General features: G+C 38.8%; 1 protein-coding gene across 2 annotated transcripts in view; it reads right to left on the reverse strand.

Moving 5' to 3' along the window:
- LOC139533474 (globoside alpha-1,3-N-acetylgalactosaminyltransferase 1-like) overlaps positions 1 to 15,654 on the reverse strand; it is a 212,108-nt gene that overhangs the window by 174,811 nt on the left and 21,643 nt on the right. Inside the window, exons 4-7 of one of the 2 annotated variants that reach the window (XM_071331525.1) lie at positions 14,272 to 14,325; positions 10,596 to 10,628; positions 9,919 to 10,053; positions 2,162 to 3,220 (exon numbers count right to left, since the gene is read on the reverse strand). The exons of the other annotated variant lie outside the window; for it this stretch is intronic. Coding sequence (XP_071187626.1) covers positions 2,530 to 3,220; positions 9,919 to 10,053; positions 10,596 to 10,628; positions 14,272 to 14,325 — 913 coding nt within the window. The 3' untranslated portion in view covers positions 2,162 to 2,529. Of the gene's footprint in view, positions 1 to 2,161; positions 3,221 to 9,918; positions 10,054 to 10,595; positions 10,629 to 14,271; positions 14,326 to 15,654 lie in introns of those variants that run through there. 2 annotated transcript variants of the gene reach the window in all.

Genomic DNA, 15,654 nt, shown 5'->3' on the forward strand with positions numbered 1-15,654 from the left:
CCCGGGCCACCTATCATCTCCAACTTCCCAGGTCTATGAGGGTCTGTACATCCTTCCATGTCTCCCATCTCAAGCTGGTTATTACCAGTCCCTTCTCTCTCCCTACACCTGCCCCTCCACCCCCTCGACTTGTTGATGGCCGCCCCGCCTACACTGTCCGGCATCTGTTGGAGGCTCATTGGGTCCGAGGCGGAGGGCTAAGGCCCCGAGGAGTGGGCGTGGGTGCCTGCCCGGGACATCCTGGATCTGGGATTTGGGACTTCAACCAACTACGTGGTTGTTTGAATACCATGGCAACCATGTTTAAATTACACAAACTGGAACACACTGCTTAGAGTGACAATGGAAAACAAGCTAAACAGGCTAAATAGTGACTCAGCAACGGCCCAGAACAATCTGATCATAATCCTTTCAGGGAACTGAACTGGCTTCCATTTGATCTCTGGTTGGTGCAGATCAATCTGTTCATGGTGTTTAAAGTAGTACACCACATTCAGTTACCTGTCTGGTTATTTAAATTTCATTACAGACTCTCGTAGTTGCCCATATCAGACCGCTGCGCTATAGGAGCCTGGCTGGAAAAAGCTATTTCCTTAACACTGGTGCAGGGGAATGGAGTTGTGTACCAAACCAAATTCATCCCTACGCTAGTGAGTTTTAAGTCCTTAACAAATGGTACTAAATGTTTTAAACAGAACAGGCTAAGAGAAAGTATAATATACTGAACAATAATAGAAACACGACATGTAAAGTCAAAGATCCCAGAAATGTTCCATACACACAAAAAGCTTATTTCTCTCAACATGTTGTACACAAATTTGTTTACATCCCTGTTAGTGAGCATTTCTCCTTTGACAAGATAATCCATCCACCTGACAGGTGTGGCATATCAAGAAGCTGATTAAACAGCATGATCATTACACAGGTGCACCTTGTGCTGGGGGACAATAAAAGGCCACTCTAAAATGTGCAGATTTGTCACACAGCGTAAAGCCACAGACCTCTTAAGTTTTGAGGGAGCATGCAATTGTCATGCTGACTGCAGGGATGTCCAACAGTGCTGTGGCCAGATAATTACATGTTCATTTCTCAACCATAAGCCACCTCCAATGTAATTTTAGAGAATTTGGCAGGACATGCAACAGGTCTTACAACTGTAGAACATGTCTGACCACACCTGCCCAGGAGCTCCACATCCGGCTTCTTCACCTGCTGGATCATCTGAGACCAGCCACCCGGACAGCAGATTAAACTGTGGGTTTGCACAACCAAAGAATTTGTGCTCAAACTGTCAGAAACCGTCTCACGGGAGCTCATCTGCATGCTTGTCGTTCACGCCAGCATCTTCACCTGACTGCAGTTCACCGTTGTAACTGACTTCATTGGGCAAATGCTCACTTTTGATGGTCAATGGCACGCTGGAGAAATGTGCTCTTCACGGATGAATCCTGGTTTCCTGGACAGATGGCAGACAGCGTGTACGGTGTCGTGTGTGCAAGAGGTTTGATGATGTCAATGTTGTGAACAGAGTGCCCCACAGTTTACATTATATGTCTAGTGGTCAGGGGTTGTTTCTGTTCTGTTTTCCATTGAACCCATAGCCCCTCATTGATTATCTCTTACATAACATTGATTATCTCTTACATAACATTGATTATCCCTTACATAACATTGATTATCCCTTACATAACATTATGATTAGATGGTACAACTTGAATTGAAGGATTTGCCCTTTTGCCTTGACATTGGCAGGATGCTTTTACACAAGGAAGTGAATCCTCCATAATACCTTTTTAAAGGGGTATTTTCCTTTGTTTTCATGTTTGTTTTCATGTTTGTTTTCATACTGTTTACAGTATATGTCTAGTGGTCAGAGGTTGTTTCTGGACAGGAATGCCAGCTCCACGTTGACCTTCTGCCAATGTTATTCTTAATGGAAATTCAGTCCACCAGTGGGTCTTGTCTGATCTACACATCTATAGATGGAACCGGTGCAATATTCCCTATAACCCCTGGTTTGTTACTCATACACCGCATATCATTGTCACAGAGTAGATGTAGTTTTTAGTTAGACTTTAGAAAATATAACAAGTAGTGAAATAACACAAACATTCTGAAAGTGGTTAAATATTTATTTCAAGAAAAATACACATAATCGTAATATTTTTTTAAACATAATATTTATTGAGATTGTTCCCAGTAATCAACATACACAGTAGATAGGCTACAGAATACAGGATGAATAAGGTAATAAAACAATTATATTTTCCTCTAAGTGAAGGACGTTGTGATCCCCAAACTACAGCAGTGACTGATATACAGTACATTTAAAATAGTAGTTTTATGTCAGTGTAAATATTTCACCAACAGAAAATGAACGGCGCCGGACAGCTGTATACCCAATGTGACATTTTATGCCTTTCCCTAACCTTAACCCAAACCTCAGTGAAGCTATACCTGAACTTAACCTAACATTAACCATAACCAATTAAGTTTTTCTTCTGTCGGTCGAATATCCAATTCCTAGTCCTATACATTGGGACGAATTTCAGCATAGTTTTTAATGACAGAAGAGAAGCGAATGACTTTGACCTCTTTGGCGTTGGTCTTCTTGTCGTCCCACTGGTACTCTGGAGACAACAGCTTGCTGGGCTTGTTGTAAAGCAGGTACCTGTTGAGGTGACTCTCCTCCTGCCAGGCAGCCTCGATGGAATTCCTCGCGTCCTCTTCAAGCTGGTTACGACATACCTTTGTTAGTGTGTATACATCCTCCACGAATCCTCCGAACCCGGCCCCGGCATAGTAGTAGTCTCCCTCATCCATGGGGATGTAGGCTGTCGAGGCTGGACGCCGTTCGTATGTGAAGTGGTCACGGGTCGCCTGGTAAAACCATGGGTGAATCACAGCAACCAGCCTGCCCAGAGACTCGGCCCCCCAGCGAGCGTGGAACTTGCTGTCCACGTCCAGACAGAAGATGTAGTCAGCCTCCGTGCTGATCTGACGTTCGATGGCTGTCTGGATGATCTCCATCCTCCGGGCTGATATCTCCTGCCAGCGGTTTGAACCTGGGACCTGGATCACACTCAAATGTCTCCCCTGGGACATGTTGACTGATGGAACATCGTCGGGACGATCTGTGAAAACATAGTAGCGCACGTTGAAGTCGACCATGAAGTGCTTCTCTGCTGTCTCCAGGAAATCTCGGAGAAAGAGGACGTATCTGTCAGAATTTAAGACACACAAAAGAGAACGGTGATTAAGTTCCTTGCCCAAGGACACAACGGCAGTCGGTGGCACCTGAGATTCTGATGCCAGAAACCCTCCCGACTGCATCCTTTTTAGTGGGACAGAATCATGAGCTTTTATGACCTACAGTTGTTCTTCCTTTAGAAGTTATGTCGCGACCGTTAGTGGTAGATGGTGTCATTCAGTCATTGCACCATACTAACACAAGGGGGGTGTTAGAATGCTGATCTATCAGTAGTCTAAACTGTGGCACAAATTGACTGTCTTCTTGTAAATGAATGGAGGTGTTTTCAGTCTGAGAGTCTCTGTTCTCTGGCAGTAGAGTCCTGCATCAGGAAACAACAAGAACAACTGTCGGTGGTCCTGGAGTTAAGAGAGAACGATGGTAAATACAATGGGGGAATTACACTTGACATGTGGACTGACGATTTTCGGAAAAAATAGGCATGGTGGGGCTTTTGGTTTCTCTCCCTCTAAAAACAGAAATAAATCATTCAAAATTTAAACTATCTAGTGCCATTTTTGTTTATCAAACCTACCAGTGTTTGTTTGCTCCTGCCTGTTTTCCTGCTCCTGTTTTCTAGTCCTTCCTGGTTTTGACCGTTCTACCTTCCCTGACCATGAGACTGCCTGGCGTTTTGTACCTTACCCCTTCTGTTTTTTTTACCACTGGAGAAAAACGTAGAGCATGTGAAATCTTACACACAGTTCAGACGTCGAATTGAATAGAAATCAAGAGCGGGCTGGCATGGTTTAGAGCTTGTTTTGAAATACCAATTTGGTTCAATACAACTGCTCCCAACACTGCAGACTTCCTCAATGGTTTTGGGTTCAATTCAGGCATAACAGCGACCTCTAACGACTCTTTTTTTAAATGTTCACTTAAAATGACATACACAAATCTAACTGCCTATAGCTCAGGACCTGAAGCAGGGATATGCATATTCTTGATACCCTTTCAAAGGAAACACTTTGAAGTTTGTGGAAATGTGAAATTAATATAGGATAATATAACACATTAGATCTGGTAAAAGATAAACATCCGTTTTATTTTTTGTATCTTTTGTACCATTATCTTTGAAATGCAAGAGAAAGGCCGTAAAGCATTATTTCAGCCCAGGTGCAATTTTGATTTTGGCCACTAGATGGCAGCAGTGTATGTGCAAAGTTTTAGACTGATCCAATGAACCATTGCATTGCTGTTCAAATAGTTGTATTAAGACTGCCCAAATGTGCCTAATTTGTTTATTAATAAATTGTCAAGTTCATAATTGTGCACTCTCCTCAAACAATAGCATGGTATTCTTTCACTGTAATAGCTACTGTAAATTGGACAGTTAGATTAACAATAATTTAAACTTTTTGCCCATATCAGATATGTCTATGTCCTTGGATTTTTTGTTGTTACTTCAACCTCATGCTAATCACATTAGCCTGCATTGGCTCAACCGTCCGTTATTGAGATGTTATCTACATGTTGTGTCTGGTCTGGTCTAAATCTTATTGAGGTGTTATCTACATGTTGTGTCTGGTCTGGTCTAAATCTTATTGAGGTGTTATCTACATGTTGTGTCTGGTCTGGTCTAAATCTTATTGAGGTGTTATCTACATGTTGTGTCTGGTCTGGTCTAAATCTTATTGAGGTGTTAACTACATGTTGTGTCTGGTCTGGTCTGTTCTCAATCTTACTGAGACAGTTTATCTACATTTTGAAATATTCCTGTCACTCAAAGATAGTCTGTAAATATGCACTTTCATCGGGTATATGACCGTTGCTGTAATGGAGACGCTGTGTGTCGAGAAGCAGGTGCAGGTGAAACGTTTAATAAAACAATAAGAAAGAAACGAGATATCACAGTGGCGAAAAAGCATGAACACAAGAACAATACCGACTGAGGAACAAACGTAAGGGAGGATCAGGTAAAAGGGGGGTAGTTGTGCACTCTCCTCAAACTACTGTAATAGCTACTGTAAATTGGACAGTGTAGTTAGATTAACAAGAATTTATGCGTTATGCCCATATAAGACATGTCTATGTCCTGGAAAATGTTCCTGTTACTTACAATGTCATGCTAATCACATTAGCGCACGTTAGCTCAACCGTCCCGTGGTGGGGACACCCATCCTGTTAAGGGCCTTCTACACCTTTATTAAAAATACAATATTTTTTATTTATTAATTTTATTGAATCTCTTCTATAATTTTAAATGATATTCTGATTAAGTTCGTATTGAAAAGGGTTTGGTTCCAAGTGGCGAAGTAGTCTAAGGCACTGTATTGCCTGGGGATACATTTTTTATCTGCCATAACCAGGAGCCACATAGGGTAGCGCACAATTGGCCGTCTGGGTTAGGGGAGGGTTTGGTCGGGGCTTTTCCTAGGCTTATCTTACTCTAGCAACTACTTGTGGCGGACCTGCAAGCTGACTTCGGTCATCAGTCGAACGGTGTTTCCTCCACAACATTGCTGCCAGTGTGTTCTTTTTGACGCACGAATCCCTTTAGCGGGATCATTTTCACCAACAACCGCTAAATTGCAGAGCGCCAAATTAAAAAAAATGGCTAAAAATATTTATATTCATGAAATCACAAGTGCAATATAGCAAAACACAGCTTAGCTTGTTGTTAATCCACCTGTCGTGTCAGGTTTTGAAAATATGCTTTACAGTGAAAGCAATCCAAGCGTTTCTGTGAGTTTATCGATCACTAGACAAAACACTAAGAACACCTAGCAGCAATGTAGATTGGTCACGAAAGTCAGAAAAGCAATAAAAATGAATCGCTTACCTTTGATGATCTTCGGATGTTTGCACTCACGAGACTCCCAATTACACAATAAATGTTTCTTTTGTTCGATAAAGATTTTTATATAAAAAAAACTCCATTTGTTTGGCGCGTTATGTTCAGTATTCCACAGCCTTAGGCGGGTCATCAAGGCTTGACGAAAATTCCAAATAGTATCCGTAAAGTTCGTAGAAACATGTAAAACGTTTTTAATAATCAAACCTCAGGTTGTTTTTAACATAAACAATCGCTAATATTTCAACCGGACTATAAACTATTCAATACTGGAGAGAAAGAAAATGTCTAGCTACCAGTGTTGCGCGCATGAACTAATGGAAGGACATTGGCCATCCACTGACGCGATTTGATAAATCTCGCTCATTTTTCAGAATAAAAGCTTGAAACTATGTCTAAAGACTGTTCACACCCTGAGGAAGCCACAGGAAAAGGAATATGGTTGATATCCCTTTAAATGGACGAAAGGCAGGCAATTGAACAGTGATTTTTCAAAATAAGAGTCACTTCCGGGTTGGATTTCTTCAGGTTGTGCCTGCAAAATCAGTTCTGTTATACTCACAGACAAAATCTTGACAGTTTTGGAAACTTTAGAGTGTTTTCTATCCTACTCTGTCAATTATATGCATATTCTGGCATCTGGACCTGAGAAATAGGCATGGGAATGTTATTTTTCCAAACATAAAGATTCTGCCCCCTCGCTTCAAGAGGTTTTAAGAAGTACTGCGGACCTTCGCCTCTGCCCATTAAGGAATAGCAGCGATGAGACAAGTTCTTAACAAAATGGGGGAAAAACTACAACAACAAAACACATACAGTACCAGTCAAAAGTCTGGGCACACCTACTCATTCAAGGGTTTTTCTATAATTTTTACTATTTTCTATGTTGTAGAATAATAGTGAAGACATTAAAACTATGAAAAAACACATATGGAATCATGTAGTAATCAAAAAAGTGTTAAAGAAATCTAAATATATGTTATACATGAAATTCTTCAAAGTATCCACCCTTCACCTTGATGACAGCTTAGTTTAACCTGTTATGGCTGAAGGGGCAGTATTGAGTAACCTGTAAAGAGGTGGCCATTTCAAACGGCCTCGTACTCAATTCTTGCTCGTACAATATGCATATTATTATTACTATTGGATAGAAAACACTCTCTAGTTTCTAAAACCGTTTGAATTATTTCTCTAAGTGAACCAGAACTCTTTCTGCAGCCCATTTCCTATCCGGAAGTGAGATTTCCAAAAGCGAGGTCTTTGTTCAAGAGCTTGTCTATAAAAGGGCATGTCACTTGGGACTATAGAAACACGTCATACACCTTCCCCTGGGTGTCAAGCGGAAGTGAGAGCAGAAATGAGTTAATTATCTTGTTCTGGGATTGAATACATCCTCTTGGAATGAGAGGTCCACCATTATTATTTTTTTCGAAGGCGCGAAGTTGGACCTGGAATCGCCTTCTGGAAAACCGTCGTTATGGGTGAATATGATCTCCGGCTTAGATTTTATTTGATACATGTCACAATATCATCCTAAAGTATGTTTTTTCAATATAGTTAAATTATATTATTGAAATTTATTCGGGACTTTAGGCGTGATGCGTTGTATGAATTTGATCAAGAAGGAGAGGTTAGCGCCGCACGGCCAGTGTGCTTGCTAATTCAAGAGGGAAAGAGTTCGTTCTGGATCCAAACAAAGACGGTTCTGGACAAAGGACCCCTTGTACAACATTCTGATGGAAGATCAACAAAGATAAGGACCCAATTTGGGATGCTATTTCATATATCTGTCGAACTGTGCTATCGCTACCGATTACTTGGAATCAATGCTGTTGTGTGTTAGCTATTGCAGTATGCTAATATAACGCTATATTGTGTTTTCGCTGTAAAACACTTAAAAAATTCGGAAATATTGGCTGTATTCACAAGATCTTTGTCTTTCATTTGCTATACACCATGTATTTTTCAGAAATGTTTTATGATGAGTATTTCGGTATGTCACGTTGGTGTCTGTAATTATTCTGGCTGCTTTCGGTGCAATTTCTGATTGTAGCCGCAATGTAAACTATGATTTATACCTGAAATATGCACATTTTTCTAACAAAACATAGATTTAATGTATAACATGTTATAAGACTGTCATCTGATTAAGTTGTTTCTTGGTTTCTTTGGTTTGTTCTAGGTTAGTTTGGTTGATTTTGTGCATGCTACCTGTGCTGTGAAAAATGTCTGTGCTTTTTTCTATTTGTTGGTGAGCTAACATAAATATATATTGTGTTTTCCCTGTAAAACATTTTAAAAATCGGACATGTTGGCTGGATTCACAAGATGTGTATCTTTCATTAGCTGTATTGGACTTGTTAATGTGTGAAAGTTAAATATATATATATATTTTTTTTTGAATTTCGCATTCTGGCTTTTCAGTGGAATGTGGGAGGAGTTCCGCTAGCGGAACGGGGGGGCGAGACAGGATTTATAGGACTGTCATCTGAGGAAGTTGTTTCTAGGTTTGTTTGGTTGGATCTTGGTTAGTTAGGTTGGCTTTGTGCATGCTACCTGTGCTGTGAAAAATGTCTGTCCTCTTTTGTATTTGGTGGTGAACTAACATAAATATACGTGGTGTTTTCGCTGTAAAACATTTTAAAAATCGGACACGTTGGCTGGATTCACAAGATGTTTATCTTTCAAATGCTGTATTGGACTTGTTAATGTGTGAAAGTTAAATATTTTTAAAAAATAGATTTTGAATTTCGCGCCCTGCACTTGAGCTGGATGTTGTCATAAGTGTACCGACCTCGGGCTTGCAGCCCTAACAGGATAAACAAAGAAAAACCCTTGAATGAGTGGGTGTGTCCAAACTTTTGACTGGTACTGTATGTTTCAAGGAAAGGAAAAGAAGGGGAAGGGTTAACACTGAAGAGAGAAAAAAGATCCAATCAGGATTTTTCTTTGATGGTCTCCAGGGAGAGAAATCTAGCTAGCTAAGTCAGCCATTGACTAGGCCCTCAGAAGCAAGACAGAAGGCAACTGTATTGTGGCAAACTTTTGGAGTGACAGTTAATCAACTAGTCACAAAATCTAACTTCTGTCTTCTTGAAGGCCTAGACACGTCACTCCTGAGTGCGCGAGCAGTAACCTAATTTCCCCTGGGTCTAGCTAGCTTTTGTTGTAGTGTGCAGCGGCTGCACCCGCAAGTGTTATCGAGGATGATTTTGCTAATTTGTTAAAGTGCCTGAACAGAGTGTTGGGCCACGAGTGGTAGAAAACGCTATCTCAGGCACCGCTTCATTTGGATTGAGATCTGGTGACTGAGATGGCCATGTCATATGGTTTACATCGTTTTCATGCTCATCAAACCATATAGTGACCACTTGTGTCCTGTGGATGGGGGGCACTGTTGTTCTGGGGGCATAGCTGTGGTAGCAAAAAGAATGACCGAAATAATGGCCATCCCAGCCTTTATTTTCATGACCGTTAGCATAATGGGATGCTTATTGCTTAATTAACTCAGAATCCACACCTGTGTGGAAGAACCTGCATTCAATATACTTTGTATCCCTCATTCACTGGTGCTTTCCATTATTTTGTCAGTTACCTGTACATAACATAAGGGTTTAAGGTGCCTTGCTTAAGGGCACAACGGCGGTATCAGGCACCTGAGATTCTGATGCCAGCAACCCTCTGTAACTGTATGGTCATTCTCATAGGACTGTATAGAACATTCTCAACAGTTTCTGACCAGAAATTACAGTCTTCCAGAAAATAAACAAAGTACAGTTATTCACATCTTAGCCAAGACATGAATCATGATATTGTATCACCTGCCGTATTAACTTCACTTTTGAACATTTGGGAAAAGTTGTAGGCTACTCACTTTCCAACGGCAAACACTGTGGTTGCTATGGTGAGGTTCATGGACTTGTAGATTATGTCAACGAGGTTAGGGTCAAAGGTTCCTTCCCAGATGATGGGTGCCGACCATGGGGTGACTGCCATCACATCAGTACGACTAAAGAAACAAAACAAGATCAAGCCGGACTGTATTGTACTGATTATTACCTCAATGTTTACAGATATACAGATCAAGCCTGACTGTATTGTACTGATTATTACCTCAATGTTTACAGATATACAGATCAAGCCTGACTGTGTTGTACTGATTATTACCTCAATGTTTACAGATATACAGATCAAGCCTGACTGTGTTGTACTGATTATTATCTCAATGTTTACAGATATACAGATCAAGCCTGACTGTATTGTACTGATTATTACCTCAATGTTTACAGATATACAGATCAAGCCTGACTGTATTGTACTGATTATTACCTCAATGTTTACAGATATACAGATCAAGCCTGACTGTGTTGTACTGATTATTATCTCAATGTTTACAGATATACAGATCAAGCCTGACTGTGTTGTACTGATTATTATCTCAATAGTTTTGCAATTTAAGGTCCATGAAGAGACGTGTGGTATACTAGGCTACACGCTGATGTGGAAGATAACAACGAGAAGTAACTAACATAAGATAACAACACTACTCACCCCACCAAGACACTGGGCTGCTTGTACAATAGCCTGGGAGAACAAAATGTAATTCATTAGTTAATTGCGTCATTGTAATGAAGAGATGTTGTTACTCTCATAGAAAGTTGCTAATGCCAAAAAGGGTTTTCATCTTTTCTACTGTAGGGGAAACCTTTTTTATATTGGTTATTTGGATAATCCTTTATAGAACTATTTTTAGAACTGCTGAGGTTTGTGTGTGTGTTTTCTGTGATTGTTTGTTTTAAACAATGTTAAACGATGAAATGTCCGGTAGAATATGAATATTAAAGTCTGGTTTGAGTTGTCAAAAACATTTTAAATTGTTTACTTTATTTGATTCCCAATTGTATTTTTGTACAGTATATTTATAGTAATCTATATTATTGATTATATATTATTCAAGCCTTAGAATAGAAAATTGACTGACTTTGTTGTGCATACTAAGAATATAGTATGGTTTGGTAAGTTTTTAGTTAATAGTACCTAACTAAATCAAGGTAATCAGTTTCCAAAAATGGTTTCAGTAAGGTCCTAAGAATCTGAGTTTCATTGAAGTTAATATTTTGAGATGGTACAACTATTGCACTACTCAATGAAGTTGAGTTAAGATAAAGCATAGCAAATAAATATGCAGCAATTACATTATTTAAACATATTTTTAAGATAAGTACATTTAAAAAAATATAGTCTGCATAAGTACAAGTAATTCAAAAAGATTTAGGTGTAACCTTACTTTTTACTTTTGAGTTTAACTAACATTTTTCGAGGTAATCTGTTTCTTAAAAACATTTGAGTTCACGGAACTTATCTGGTTTTACAGTGAACATGGTGTGAGCTATTCTTATAAATCTGCCAGAGAACTAGTTTGGATTTAAGTATAGCTTTTGTATTACTGAAGCCTTTAGTGAGAGGTCTAATGCTTTAGTGTATAAATAGGCCCGTTTAATTTTTTCTGGCATACCGTTCCAAGTAAAATGTAATATTTTTTGCTCCTGTAATTAAAAAAACTATTTGGTAGGTGTAGTCAAGGCCATAAGGAAATAGGTAAACTGGGGTATGACTGAAGAGTTAAACAGGGGGATTTTTCCACAAATAGACAGATATTTTCCTTTCCATTGTAGCAAGATCTCATCTATTTTTGTTAACTTTCTATTAAAATATATTGTAGTGAGAAAATGTCTTTCTTTCGGGATATGAATACAGAGTATGTCAGCTTCGCTGTCAGACCATTTTATTGGTAAACTACACGGTAATGAACACGTTTTTTTTTTTGTGATCCAATACGTAATATAGTAGTACACTTGTTTAAATTTGGTTGTAATCCAGAGAGGTTTGAATAATTGTCTAGATACTCTATGAGGCTGTGTAGGGATCCAAATTGTGGATTTATAAGAACACATTAATCGTCAGCGGACAATGACACCTTTGGTTTTATGGATTTCAAATCCCTTGATATTATTGTTGGATCTGATTTTAACAGCCAAAATTTTGATGGCAAAAATAAATAGATATGACGATAGTGGACACCCTTGTTTTACTCCTCTTGACAGTTTAATACTTCCTGAGAAGTAGCCGTTATTTACTATTTTCCACCTAGGGTCACTATAACATGACTTTAACCTATTGTATTAGAGATTCTCCAAAATTGAAATATTACAGGCATTTATATCTAAATTACAGGCGTACTTTATCAAAAGCCATTTCAAAGTCAGCTGTGACTTTCATGGTATTCTGTTGTTTACAGTACTTGTCTTATATTATCTCCAATGTATCATCCATGTAAAAAAAACCTGTCTGATTAGAATGAATAATATCCGACAATACCTTTTTTTCATTCTATGTGCTATGCATTTTGATATCATTTTTGCATCACAACACTGAAGTGTAAGAGGCCTCAAATGTTTTTAAATGGACTGGATCTTTATATTTACCACCTGGCTCCTGTTTTAATAATAATTAAATCAGACCTTCTTGTTGAGTATCTGCTAATAATGGTCCTCTGAGTATATCAAAAAAGTTTTGGTATACCTCAACTGGTCTGCCATCCAGCCCATCCAGTTTTTCTGTACTTAAAGGCTTTAATTGCATCAAGAAGTTCCTCCTCTGTAATTTGGCTTTCACATGAGTCTTTCTATACAGCTGCTAATTTTACATTATTAATAGAATATATATTTTTTTACAATTGTCTTTAGTTAGTGGAGAGTTAGGACTGCTCAATAAACATTATTTTGCCACAGGGATATCCTTGCTCTCCTGGTCCTGATTCCTGCACCTCCCTCCGTTAGGAGGCACGTAACAATTATATTATTTCTCTTTACAACATTTTAAAATAAAAACCCTTGAATGAGTAGGTGTGTCCAAACTTTGACATGTACTGTGTATATATACTGTATATACTGTATATATAAAAAGTATTGCAAATCTTTATTATTTTCCACAATGTGTAATCATGTAGGTAGTTCATACAGAACTATAGTATGTATTTTATTAATAAAAATGACGCCGAACAAAACAACAACAAACCGTGAAGCTAAAGGCTATATGCTCTTAACAAAGTCACCTTCCCACAAAGACAGGTGGAAAAAAGGGCTAACTAAGTATGGTTCTCAATCAGAGACAACGATAGACAGGGATACCTAAGTATGGTTCTCAATCAGAGACAACGATAGACAGGGATACCTAAGTATAGTTCTCAATCAGAGACAACGATAGACAGGGATACCTAAGTATGGTTCTCAATCAGAGACAACGATAGACAGGGATACCTAAGTATGGTTCTCAATCAGAGACAACGATAGACAGGGCTGCCTAAGTATAGTTCTCAATCAGAGACAACGATAGACAGGGATACCTAAGTATGGTTCTCAATCAGAGACAACGATAGACAGGGCTGCCTAAGTATAGTTCTCAATCAGAGACAACGATAGACAGGGATACCTAAGTATGGTTCTCAATCAGAGACAACGATAGACAGGGATACCTAAGTATGGTTCTCAATCAGAGACAACGATAGACAGGGATACCTAAGTATAGTTCTCAATCAGAGACAACGATAGACAGGGATACCTAAGTATGGTTCTCAATCAGAGACAACGATAGACAGGGATACCTAAGTATGGTTCTCAATCAGAGACAACGATAGACAGGGATACCTAAGTATAGTTCTCAATCAGAGACAACGATAGACAGGGATACCTAAGTATGGTTCTCAATCAGAGACAACGATAGACAGGGCTGCCTAAGTATAGTTCTCAATCAGAGACAACGATAGACAGGGCTGCCTAAGTATAGTTCTCAATCAGAGACAACGATAGACAGCTGTCCCTGATTGAGAACCACACCCGGCCAAACACAAAGAAATAGACAACATAGAAATAAAGAAACTAGAATGCCCACCCTACCCCACCCATCCTGTCACACCCTGGCCTAACCAAAACAGAGAATAAAAGCCTCTCAGTATGTCTATATAGGTATGTGTATATGTGTGCATATGTGTATGTACATGGACATTAATTGTTTTGTTCTAGAAATTGTTGCTGATGTACTCAGAGCCAGATTCATTGCGGTGAAGAAACTAACGTCCATGGGCGTGGCGTAGCGTTTGGCCAGGAGCATGGAGTTTGGACAGCCAGTCAAATGATGAATGATGGTACAGTAAAATACAGATACCCACCTTTCTGGAGAGATGATATTCTGTACTCTGCTCCTGAATATGGGCTTATTCAAGCTGTATGAATAGAAAGACATAGTAAAATGATTAATGACAACTATGGCTGTACAGTATACATAATACACATACTGTATCTATTGTAGCTATTATCTATGCCAGCTACATAGACCTTCAGACTGTTAAATAGCCATCACTAGCCAGCTACCACCCGGTTACACAACCCTGTACCTTAGAGGCTGCTGTATATTCCATATACATGGAATCACTGGCCACTTTAATAATGGAACACTAGTCACTTTAATCTCATATGTACATACTGTATTATATTCTACTTTATTTTAGTCAATGCCACTGATAATGATAATTATAATATTCATATATTTCTTAATTCCATTATTTTACTTTTAGATTTGTGTATTGTTGTGAATTGTTATATACTACTGAACTGTTGGAGCTAGGAACACAAGCATTTCGCTACATCCGCAATACCGTCTGCTAAATATGTGTATGTGACCAATAACATTTGATTTGATTATTAGTGATGGGCACCGATATGGAAACTCTATATCGATGTCAGCTACATTTTTTTCAAGCTGATATCAATATCATATTGGTTTTATGAATAACCAATTTAAATATCATAATGGTTTTATGAATAACCAATTTATATATCATATTGGTTTTATGAATAACCTGAGGCTGTGCTAGCGAATCGGAAGCCTTTTCCCTGGAGCTAAACAACAAATGATGTTACAGAGACAAGATAAAAGTCTGTCGTTGCCAAATGTTTTCCTTCCAAGTTTGTTTTTCCATTCCAAGTAGAATAGCAGCCATTTTGATAAATATAATAGTAAAAATATTGTATCTAAAAAATTATAAAACTAAATTAATCCTGAACTCTTCGCTAACTCTCCCAACTTCACACACACACAGGAGGGGGAAGCGGCAGCAGAGGGAGAAAATATATTATAAAGTAGAGAATCCCAAACGTGCAGTAGGTTCATTTGTTTTTCCACCAGGAAGAGGAGTCCGATGTTTTCGTTCCATTGGAAATAACATTGCAACTGTGTCAATGTTTCATTGTTTGTTCACTTCCATGGCTTTGTGAAGTCCAGACAACTGCATGCTGATTGCCCATTAGGACAACTGTAAATTATCTGGCAGCATAACTTTTATCAGATAACATTCTGTATATTAGCCATTTATGAGACTCACTAAGATAATTCCTTTAATGATACAGCAGTAGCAATAAGGAAATAACTTCTACAGAAGAGACAGGAATGCTTATGGGGGAGGTGTTGCTTTATATATTCAGAGCCATTTCCCTGTAATGCTTAGATAAGATCTCATGTCAAGTGTTATTGAAGAGGTGGCAGATTTACCTGC

The sequence above is a fragment of the Salvelinus alpinus genome, chromosome 11 (assembly GCF_045679555.1).
Source record: "Salvelinus alpinus chromosome 11, SLU_Salpinus.1, whole genome shotgun sequence".
NCBI lineage: Eukaryota > Metazoa > Chordata > Actinopteri > Salmoniformes > Salmonidae > Salvelinus > Salvelinus alpinus.